Genomic DNA, 11362 nt, shown 5'->3' on the forward strand with positions numbered 1-11362 from the left:
GTTCATCATTTACAGAAAGTTTCGCATGACCACGTTGCAAAGCATTTTACCACTCCTGTCTCCAGGGACTTGGATGGTCACTTTAGATCTCAAAGACGCTTATTTTCACGTCTCCATCCATCCTCGTCACAGAAAGTTCCTCAGATTCGCAGTCGGGGAGGACCATTACCAATTCAAAGCCCTTCCATTCGGGCTCTCTACCGCCCCCAGGGTTTTTACGAAGGTAATGGTGGTTGTCGTCGCTCATCTTCGCCTTCAGGGCATTCAGATCTTTCCGTATATAGACGACTGGTTGATGGTGGCAGATTCAAGAGAATGTCTCCTTCAGCACATCACCATCACATTGTCGGTCCTATCCTCCCTTGGAATTCTGGTGAATTTACAGAAATCCATGCTGCAACCTGCAACTCGCGTGCAGTTCATAGGAGCTGTCATAGACTCCCTAGCCACTCGGGCGTACCTTCCTCGCCAACGGGCAGATACCATTCGTCTGGAAATTCAACGTTTGTTCCAGTCCAACGTGACATCAGCGGTCCACATTCAGCGGACCTTGGGTCTCATGGCAGCCACCACTTCCGTGATCGAATATGCACGCCTTCGCATGCGCCCGTTGCAGCTGTGGTTTCTAAAGAAATTTCGCCCTTCCATCCATCCTCCGAGCCTTCAACTGGTAGTGCCTCCGCAGGTCCTCGTCTCCCTGCAGTGGTGGCTCGTGGACACCAATCTGTTGGCGGGTGCACCGTTCCAACCGATCGTTCCCGTAATGTCCATCACCACAGATGCCTCCCTGTGGGGTTGGGGTGCTCATACAGACGACACTTGTGTGGGTGCTCCATGGCAACCCCTTTGGAAGAGTCATCATATCAACTATCTGGAACTGCTGGCCGTAAAGTTTGCCCTAAGATCCCTACTCAGACAGGTTGTAGGGAAGGATGTGTTGATTTTTACGGACAACACAACTGCGATGGCTTATATCAATCGCCAGGGCGGGACCGTGTCCAGGTCCCTTTGCAGGCTAGCTATGGACATATGGGAAGAGTGCCTTCATTGGAACATCACTCTCCAAGCTGCCCATCTGCCAGGAACTTTGAACCAACAAGCGGATTTCCTGAGCAGAGGGGGAGCATCGGACCACGAATGGGAGTTGAACTCAAAGTATCTCCTTCCTCTTTTTCAACATCTGGGACATCCCCACATCGATGTTTTTGCAACTCGATTGAACAAGAAGTGTCCCAGGTTTTGCTCCAGAGCGGGGTTGGACCCTCTGTCAATGGGGGACGGTCTGTTGATGTCGTGGGCTCACGACTTTCTATACCTATTTCCTCCGATTCCGCTGCTCCACAGGGTGCTTGTGAAAATACAACAGGACAAGCCCCATTGTCTCCTGGTAGCCCCCTGGTGGCCTCGGCAGGTGTGGTTTCCGACACTGCTGCGGTTAGCCAAGGGATCCTTCGTACACTTCCCGCAGGAGTTGGATCTCCTCCAAGCTCAGGAAGGCCAGGTCCTTCACTACGATCCTCTGAGTCTCAAGTTGACTCTATGGGAAATACGCTTTCAGTGATGGATGACCGTATCAATGAGGTCCTGTTGAATTGTCGTAAACTGTCTACTAGGACGTCTTACGCAAAGAAGTGGGATTTATTCCTACAGTACTTGAGTTCTTCCAATTTACCTCCTCCGCCAGTGGATTTGAGGTCTATTTTTGCGTTTATTTTGTCCAGAATGGACTTGGGACTCAGTTTTTCTTCAGTTAAGGTGTATTTAGCTGCGGTGTCAGCTTTTCATCCATCTATTGATGGGTTTTCAGTTTTCTCGCATCCTCAGACGAAACAGTTTTGTAAAGGTCTTATTCGCCTGTACCCTCCCCGTCGTTCTCCGACTCCGGCCTGGGATTTGGCTTTAGTTTTGCGGTTTTTGATGGGAAAACCCTTCGAACCACTGGCCACTTGCTCTCTAAAGTTGTTATCGCTCAAGACTGCGTTTCTGGTGGCCATTACTTCTGCTCGTCGAGTCAGTGAGTTGTCTGCTTTAAGGTGTGATCCACCATACTTGATTTTTTCCCCTCATGGGGTGTCGTTGTCTTTGGACATCTCCTTCTTACCGAAAGTCGTTTCGGAGTTTCATCTACGTTCAGATATAGTTTTGCCGTCATTTTTCCCGTCTCCTGCCAATGAAGAGGAACGGAAATTGCACTCTCTGGATGTTAAGAGAGCGTTGCTATTTTATTTGGGCAGAACTAAGTCTTTTCGCCAGTCTCCAGCTTTGTTTGTGGCTCACAGTATGCCCGCACAGGGCAAGAAGATCTCTTCCCAGACTCTGTCTAGATGGATCGTGGAAGTGATCAAACTGTGTTACGCTTTGGCTAAGAAACCTCTTCCAGGTCAGCTTCGCGCCCACTCTACCAGGGCGGTAGCGGCTTCTACAGCTTTCATGAGAGGTATGCCATTGGGGGACATCTGCAACGCTGCGACTTGGGCTACTCCGCTCACCTTCGTGAAGCATTATGCCCTGGATGTCCGGTCTACTCGTCGTGTGGCGTTGGGTCGGTCTATTTTGCAGACGGCGCAGGTGTAGGGCCTCGGCCCCTCCTCCAGGTAAGAGTTATTGCTTGCTATTCTCCCAAGGGTGTGATGCACAGAGACCACGAAGAAGATAGACAGGTTGCTTACCTGTAACTGGTGATCTTCGAGTGGTCATCTGTGCATTCACACCACCCGCCCTCCTTCCCCTCTGCTCTCGGCCCTTCATCTTGTTTCTTGAAGGCTGTTGGGCGGCGGTCAGAAGGAACTGGCGGGATCTGCGTGCCCCTCCTTGGTCATGCGCAGTGGAGCCGGCGCGTGACCTGGGAGAGGCGCGAAAATCCCTTTTGCTAGCTACCGGTACCGAGAAGGTTCAGCGCAGGCGCAGTATTCCCAAGGGTGTGAATGCACAGATGACCACTCGAAGATCACCAGTTACAGGTAAGCAACCTGTCTTTCTCATGCCTTCAGACCAGTTAGCGCTATGTACACAGCCCTTTGCAGACAATACATATACATAAGAACACAAGCAGAGCCCTGCTAGATCAGACTAGTGGTCCATCTAGTCCAGCATCCCATCTCACACAGTAGCCAGCCAGTTCCTCTGGATGGTCAACAACAGGGCAGGGAGGCTGAGGCCTTCCCCTGGTGTTGTGTCTTGGTTCTGGGATTCAGAGGTTTAGTGCCTCTGAATCCAGAAGTTAAAAACACAAGAAGAGCCCTGTTGGATCAGAGCAGTGGTCCATCTAGTCCAGCATCCTGTCTCACAGAATGGACAGCCATTTCCTCTGGAGGGTCAACAATAGGGCATAGAGGCCAAGACCTTTCCCTGATGTTTCCTCCTGGCTCTGGGATTCAAAGGATCAGTGCCTCTGATTGTGGAGGTTCCCTTTAGTCGCCATGGCTAGTAGCCATTGGTAGACCTCTCCTCTACCAGGAGAATGGCAACACATTGGGAGCATACTGTTTCTGATATGTGTGACTGCCACAGTGTCTGAACAGGGGTGCTGTGCCTGCGTAAAATCGCTCACTCACAACTTTAATGTCAGTAGTTTACAAAGTAGATTTTTTGCTCATAAGACTCCACAGCTTAGAGGTAACATTGGCACTCGGCAATGTATTTATTAAGCAATAGTCGTGCGCTGACACACCTGTCCTGTGATTTAGGCTGACAGTGCATATCTTGAGAAAGAGACCATGGTCAAGCGACGGTTCTTTACGTCTGCCTGGCAACCCCCCCTTCCCCATGACTGAACGATAGCACTGCCATCTTGTCTTAGAATGGTTTTGATATTTAAATGTCTCTGAATGTTTTTTTTAATTAGGAATTTTAATGGTTTTAATTGATTTTATAATGTATTGAATTGATTGTCGTCAACCGCCCTGATTCCCGCACAAGTGGGGAAGGGCGGTTAAGAAATATCAATCAATCAATCAGTTAATTAATTAAGATTTCATGTGGGATTATTTATTTTTTAAAAAATATGTTCTTGATGACTTGTAGGTGAAAGTGATGGTGAGAATCTGCCCCTCCCACGACACGTCGGCATCCATGTCGTTCCTGAAGGTGGATCCACGGAAAAAACAGATCACGCTCTATGACCCCTCCACCAGTGGCCCTTCCAATGCGGGCCACCGAAGAGGAGCCGTGGCGGTCCCAAAGATGTTCGCCTTCGACGCAGTGTTTCCACAGGATGCTTCCCAGGTACGAGAACCCAGCACGTGAAGCTAATGGTTTGGGTCGCTGCCCTTGCGTTTTAAATGCAGCAAGAGAATTCTTCACAGCTTTGGGAGGATGCGCGGATTTCTTTTAAAAAACCACAACTTTGTTGGTTTAATTACTGGGAAGGCATGCTAATTAATAGTCAGCGCGCAAGGTCTCACGCTGTTTTAATTTAGCCCAGATGTGAAATTAAGAAGCAATATCGGTGGAGAGGATTGTACGCGGTGAATGCTTTCTCCTGCATCTCCTTCTGTCTTTTAAAGCGATACACACACATGTTGAACTGGGGCTGTGGTTCAAATGAGATGCCTTCCTACGACTCCATGTGGATGGAGCATTTATAAGCATGTGGTTGTCTCTGCCATGTCAGGAAGAGCTTCACATCTAAGCAGGGGCATAAGGTGTTCCGCTGAGTTAGCAGAGGGGTGCCTTTCATACTGCGTGTTCCGGAAGCACGGGATTCTTCTCCAGTTTGGTGTCGTGGTTAAGCGTGCGGACTCTAATCTGGGAGAACCGGGTTTGATTCCCCACTCCTCCACTTGCAGCTGCTGGATGACCTTGGGCACGCCGTAGTTCTGATAAGAGCTAAGAGCGGTTTCTGTCAGAGCTCTCTCACCCCCACCTCCCTCACAGGGTGTCTGTTATAAGGAGGGGGAGGGAAAGGGGTTTGTAAGCCGCTCTGAGACACCGAGTGAAGGGCGGGGTATAAATCCAATGTCGTCGTCTTCTTGTTTGCGGAGAAAATCAGCAACAGCAAATTATCATCCCTGAAACAGTTGTCCAGCTGTACCAAGATCATCCCTGGCAGTACGCTCACCTGGGTGGCCCAGGGTAGCTTGATCTCGTCAGATCTCAGAAGCTAAGCAGGGGTGGGATGGAAGACCACCGAGGAAGTTCAGTTTCGCTATGCAGAGGCAGGTCACGGCAAGCCACCTCTGAACGTCTCTTGCCCTGGAAACCTTATGGGTTGGCCATAAGTTGGCTGCAACTTGACGGCACTTTTCCACCACCACCCTTGGCGATACATAGCCACAGGAAAATGAGGAGGACATGTCCTAGGGCATACCCTCAACCCAGGAAGGCCGTGGTGAGGCTGAAAAGGTCTAGTGCTCAGTGTGGAACAATGTGCTTAATTTATTTATTATTTGTTTAGGACACTTTCAACCCGCTTTTCTCTGTATAATATGGAAGGACGTATTACAGAATACAAAACACATAATAGGCAAATTTCACAGATACACAAAATAAGCCAGTTTCACAGTTTGTACTTGTTGTTCATAAGGCAGTGCAGGTGGTAGCAACTGTGCTCTGGATTAAACAGTGTGGTTGGCAGGTCAGCCGGCAGCCATTTCTTTCCTTTATTGTGCACCCCAGAATCCTCTGGAACATGCAAGGCAGACATGCAAGGCAGACATTGGAAATTGTTTCCTAAAAGTTAGAAAACCTTTGGAGCTGAGACCAGGGGTCATTTCCTGCAGGAGCGCACAGGAGCGGAGCTCCGGCAGTAAAGAGCCCAGGGGGCGGGCACATGCAACAAGCCCCACCCCCTACTCCCAGCAGCCCTCAGTCAGAGCAAGAAGCAGCCAGGTAAGTTGCAGAGGCCCCCCCCGGCCCCCCAGTCCAAAACAGTCCAGTGGCACCTTTAAGACCAAGTTTTATTCAAGAGAAGCTCTCCCTCCTCTGCCAGGACAGATCTGCACGTTCCCCCCCCCCCCCAATACCTAGCAATCCAAACAAGCCCAGCCCTGAGCGGTGGGTGTTGCCCTCTGACACACTTCTAGTGATGCCAGGGGGTGTGACATATGCAAATGAGTTATACTAATGAGCAGGGGTCATTTTGTAGAAAAAGAGGTGCAGGAGCTCATTAGCGTAACTCATTAGCATAACTTATTTGCATATGCCACACCCCTTGACATCACCCAAAGTGTGTCAGAAGGTAACACCCCTGCTAATGAGTTATGCTAATGAGCTCCTGCAGCTCTTTTTCTATGAAATGACCCCTGGCTGAGACCATGTGCTTTCAGGTATACCTGACCTTTAGATACTCTCTGAGTAACATAAGAACATGAGAAGAAGAGCCCTGCTGGGTCAGATCAGTGGTCCATCTAGTCCAACATCCTGTCTTACCCAGTGGCCAACCAGTTCCTATGGAGGGCCAACAACAGGGCATAGAAGCTGAGGTCTTCATTAGAACATAAGAAGAGCCCAGCTGGATCAGATCAGTGGTTCATCTAATCCAACATCCTGTCTCACACAGTGGTCAACCAGTTCCTCTGGAGGGCCAACAACAGGGCAGAGAGGCCGAGGCCTTCCCCTGATGTTGCCTCCCGGCTCTGGGATTCAAAGGCTTAGTGCCTCTGAATGTGGAGGTTCCCCCCAGCCACCATGGTTAGGAGCCATTGATAGACTTATCCTCCATGAATCTGTCTAATCCCCTATAAAAACTGTTTATTCCTGTGGACATCACAGCATCCTCTGGCAGTGAATTCCACATTTTAATCACTCTGTGTGAAGAAGTTATTTCATTTTAGCCTTAGATATATATGTAAACTTAGCCACCATGGGAAAGGAGACAAAATGAAACCAAACAAATTATTTTGCCTCATTAGGAACTATCCCCCCCCCAATCTGTCCACTGCATCCCTCTCCTTCCTTTACTGCACACCCCCATGTTTCCTTTTCTCCAAAGTGGGACAGGAGAGAGTGCCCTGCCCTTTTTCATAATTCTTGCATCTCCTCCTCCTAATGTGAATGCTTAGTATAGAAGCACACACAATCATTAAATGAGGTACTCTGCCCACTCCTCTACGTGTTGCAGGGGGTTCTGACGCACATTGTAAGGCATGTACTTGGGCTTTTTCCAGACCCGGGGTTGGGGTGATTTTCCACATTTCTTTGATCACCACTCTAAATGGAGAGGCATGTGTGACAGTGAAGCTACGCAACACAGAGAGCTTTCTGTGCAGTTTCCTCTGTCTTGATTCATCTGGAATAATCGTTTCTTCTTTGTCTCCTGCTTACAGTAACAATGAGTCTTACTTTACCCGTAAGCTTTAAGTTGGAAGGCTCTTATCAAACTAAGTGGTTACATTTAGAGAGCAAAAAGATAGCAGTTCCCGATTAGGTGATCCATGTACACCATGAGAGGCCTGTTCTTGATCTCTAACCTCTCTTAAGAGACTGGGGTATTACGTTTGCACTGGGCCAAACTCGTTTGGTACAGAAGATTTGCTGCTGTTCCAAGACCTTCATGACCCCCTAAGGAAAATGTGCTGTTGGCGGGGAAGTGTGCACTTGTATATGAAAGTTAAAGGGAGAAACGGTGAGAGAGGAATGGATGAGTGGGCCACCTTTCTTGCTTTCTCAAGACTTGTGGGAAATAGTGAGATGCAGTCTGTCCCCATACTGGAAAACCACACATCTTCATCTCCCTGCAAGAAATACGAGGACAAGAAGCTTGAGGGACTGCTGTCATTTTCGTGGATTGTCTGAGAAGCTCAGCTCTCTGTTCCGGTGGAGGTGGTTTCCATGGCAAAGATAAAACGGAGATCTTTCCGTATTTTCATTCGGGGGCTCTTAAGTTCTTTTCTCCCCACCCCCCAATATCTGGGAGCACCTTTTTTTGCAGCAGCAGAGCTGCCACCATTACTGAGAAAACACGGATGAGTTATTATATTAGCCACTCGCTTGGATGGATAGCATTTCCTTTGTTACCGAGGTCATAAAATTGATACTCCACGGGAGCCGGGATAATGGGATAGGAAACTATTGTAGGCTTATATAGCAGCTTTTATGAGAGAGAAAAATGGAATGTAGACACTAAAATAATACGGCTTAATGCCGTGAAATGTGCGAAAAAATGCCGTGTTCGGGATAATCCTTTTCATGTCGAAGCCGCGGTAAAGCGCATACCGATGCATGCTCTGTAACTGGTTTCCAATCTCTCTTTCAGGCTGAGGTGTGCTCTGGAACAGTAGCAGAAGTAATCCAGTCTGTCGTGAACGGTGCAGATGGTTGCGTCTTTTGCTTCGGTCATGTCAAGCTTGGTGAGCTCCCAAATTCATTACAGTTAATTACTATGTCAGCCTGGTAATTACATGCTGTCAGCTCCTGGAACAATAAACCTGGAGTATATGAATAGATTAGAATTTCTTTTTAATTAGCTTTGCAAACTTCTCCCGCTTTATTTCTACACTGGGACCTTAAGTTCTTTTTTTATATCCATCTGAAAAAAAAAAAGGCAACCATGTATATATATTCAGATATATATGTGAGGTTCTGCAAGAACAGTCTTTTATAAGGGACAGGTGTGACCAAAGGCAAAAAGATTCAAGAGGCCTTGAGAAATTAATTGGCCCTGGGCAGAAACGTTAGCCAGGACTGAGAAATTAATTGAGGGACGTGCCTAAGGATTAGTAATAGAATATGTAATATCCATTTCCCCCCCCATATTGTGTTCTCCCACTGTCTGAAAAGCAGATGGCGTTATCACAGGGTATGGTCAAAGCACAGTTTTCTGCACTGGATCTCTCCAAGTCAGAAGGTCCCTGCACATATAGCCCCTTGTTGGAGTGAACTTCATAGGGAATTCTGGAGGATAATGACACAGGAGGTGGACACAGGAAAACCCCATTGTAGGGGCAGGAAAGCAGTCTGAAGTATTAGACGGCCATTCCAACTCCGTTGCAGGTAAAATAGATTCTGAGAGGACCTAGTTCTTAGAGGCATCTAAATAACATCTTGGAGTGCCAGGTATATACTTTAGATGTAGCGTCAGACTGTGGTGTCCATCAGTGGGAATGGTTAATGGCCGCTGACCTTCCCAGCTTTCCCCTCCACCCAGCTGTCCTTTTGCACGTAGGATCATAAAATGTCCTGGGATCATGAAACCCATGTGGAGTTATAGCCATGCTAGTTAGGAGGCTGCAGTGGGGTTGGGGAAGAGGGCAAATGTGTTCCCTCCAGCCTCTTGCTTCAGTGGTACTCCACTGATGGAAGAGGAACGAAGGAACAATTTTGCCCCCTTTCTCCCCTCTATGCAGCATCCTGACCTGTGTTACCATCACTCCACACGGGTCCGTGATGCTGGGAATAGGCTTTCCCAGGACTGGAAAAGATTGCTGGGCTGGGAGACGGATCCTGCATCATGGTTTGAGATGTTGTGAACGAGCCTGGGAAATCTGTGAGCTGTCATATTCCTGTGCCTTTCCTCTCTCCCTCACCCGGGTCTGGCTTGACAGTGGAAGATTTCCATGTTCACCTGCAGCCCCTGGTTTGTCATAACAGCTGAGCCACAATCCTGGGTTGGAAGGCACAGTTAAGCCGCACATGGTGCTTTGAGTGTAAGGACACACTGTACTTTGCCACCAAAGCTATAATCATGTGTGAGGGCAGAATGAAATGAAAGTGAGGAAGAAAGCACATGGGCTCAGAGGTCATTTCGGGGGGGATCGCAGTTCCCCTGGGTGAGGTACGGGGGGCGGGGCACATGACAAAGCCCCGCCCCCTGCTTTCGGCCGCCCCGCTTCCGGCCCTCATTCAGCCAGGAGGAGGCAGGAGAAGAAGGAGGGTAAGTTGCTTCCTCCCTGCCTCTCCCCACCCCTGCCTGCCTGGGGCCAGGGAGGGCCTTCGCGGGGCTTCCGTGCACTCCCGCTGGCCCTGCTGGTCCACCGCTGGGCCCCTCATGGGGCTTGGCAGTGCAGCTGCAAGGCCGCCGGCGGTGGCTGGGAACATTGGGGGCGGGATGTGTGGCCTTATGACTCACTTCCGGTGATGTCAGGGGGTGTGACATATGCTAATGAGTTATGCTAATGAGTTCCCCTAGCTCTTTTTCTACAAAACGACTCCTGCATGGGCTCAAGTTTCTGTCCCCCCCAAGCCTGTTCTGAACTGTGAGGCTGTTTCTCATCTTTGATGAAGAAGAATGTGGTGTGAAAGTTAGGCAGCCACCTTTCCTCATTCTCCATCCAATCCATTTATGAGCCGAAAGGCAGCCTTTCTTTCTCTCTCCTCTTGCTCTCCCTTTGCCCTCAGCTGTTTCCCAGGAATGTCAACAGCTTGCTTTTCAACTACCCACTCCTCCTCATCACAGTCTTTGGTGGGGGGCTGGAGGAAGTGGCTTCTCTCACAAGTGGGGGGCTTCTCCCACAAGTACATCAACTTCCTCTGCCCTCCTCCCTCACCAGTGGGTATACTTGCCAGTAAACACTTCCCTCATGCTGTGCTTCCTCACAAGTTATCTCCATGCTACTTTTTGTGCATATGAACGACGACAAAAACTTACTGGTATGAAAGGGGACAAGCCCGGGAAACCCTCTCCCCGTAGTAAAAATGATGATAACGCACATACATGGAAGGCCTAGCCAACACTGAGGCTGTTTTTAAGTGCCTGATGGACCGAACAAGCTTTCCCTTTCCCATTTCCCCTTCCAGGCAAATCCTACACAATGATCGGAGAAGATAATTCCACCCAGAGCCTCGGCATAGTCCCCTGCGCTATCTCCTGGCTTTTCAAGTTAATCAACGAGCGCAAGGAAAAGACAGGCACTCGTTTCTCGATTCGCGTGTCTGCCGTGGAGATCAGTGGCAAAGATGAAAACCTTCAGGACTTGTTAGCCGAAGTAGCCACCGGCAGTCTTCAGGATGGTCAGTCCCCTGGAGTCTATCTGCAAGAGGATCCGATATGCGGGACTCAGGTATATGACCTCAAGGCGCTTTGAGAAAGTGTGGCGTTCCCTTCTGTCAGAAGGTTCCTTTTATCTGACAAAAAATCCTATTTTATAAAAAAAAGAATTATATTTTAATTGGTTTTTTAAAAAAATCCCACCCTTTCCACCCTCCCCACGTCCCAGAGTGTATGTATTGGTTTCCATTTACACCCTCAGGGCTTGCCTGCTTCGGAAAGAAGGACTCGTTCTGCCTGTCTTAATTTGTTGTCTTCCTGTTCCAGCTTCAAAATCAAAGTGAATTAAGGGCTCCGACGGCGGAGAAAGCCGCTTTTTACCTCGATGCAGCGCTGGCAGCCCGGAGCACTAGCAAACCAGAGTGCGACGAAGAGGACCGGAGGAATTCGCACATGCTCTTCACCCTCCATATCTATCAGTACCGCATGGAGAAGAGC

At 49.0% G+C, this 11362-nt stretch overlaps 1 protein-coding gene across 1 annotated transcript in view; it reads left to right on the top strand.

The window, feature by feature from the left end:
- Positions 1-11362, top strand: part of KIF26A (kinesin family member 26A) — a gene marked incomplete at its 5' end in the record, with an annotated part of 111863 nt that overhangs the window by 79602 nt on the left and 20899 nt on the right. Inside the window, 4 exons of the mRNA XM_015406555.1 lie at positions 4024-4224; positions 8195-8288; positions 10675-10937; positions 11192-11362. The exon at positions 11192-11362 is cut by the window's right edge and continues 25 nt beyond it. Of these exons, the coding sequence (XP_015262041.1) occupies positions 4024-4224; positions 8195-8288; positions 10675-10937; positions 11192-11362 (729 nt within the window). The remainder of the gene's footprint in view (positions 1-4023; positions 4225-8194; positions 8289-10674; positions 10938-11191) is intronic.

This window comes from Gekko japonicus, unplaced genomic scaffold (genome assembly GCF_001447785.1).
Source record: "Gekko japonicus isolate JY-2015 unplaced genomic scaffold, Gekko_japonicus_V1.1 scaffold1862, whole genome shotgun sequence".
Lineage (NCBI taxonomy): Eukaryota > Metazoa > Chordata > Lepidosauria > Squamata > Gekkonidae > Gekko > Gekko japonicus.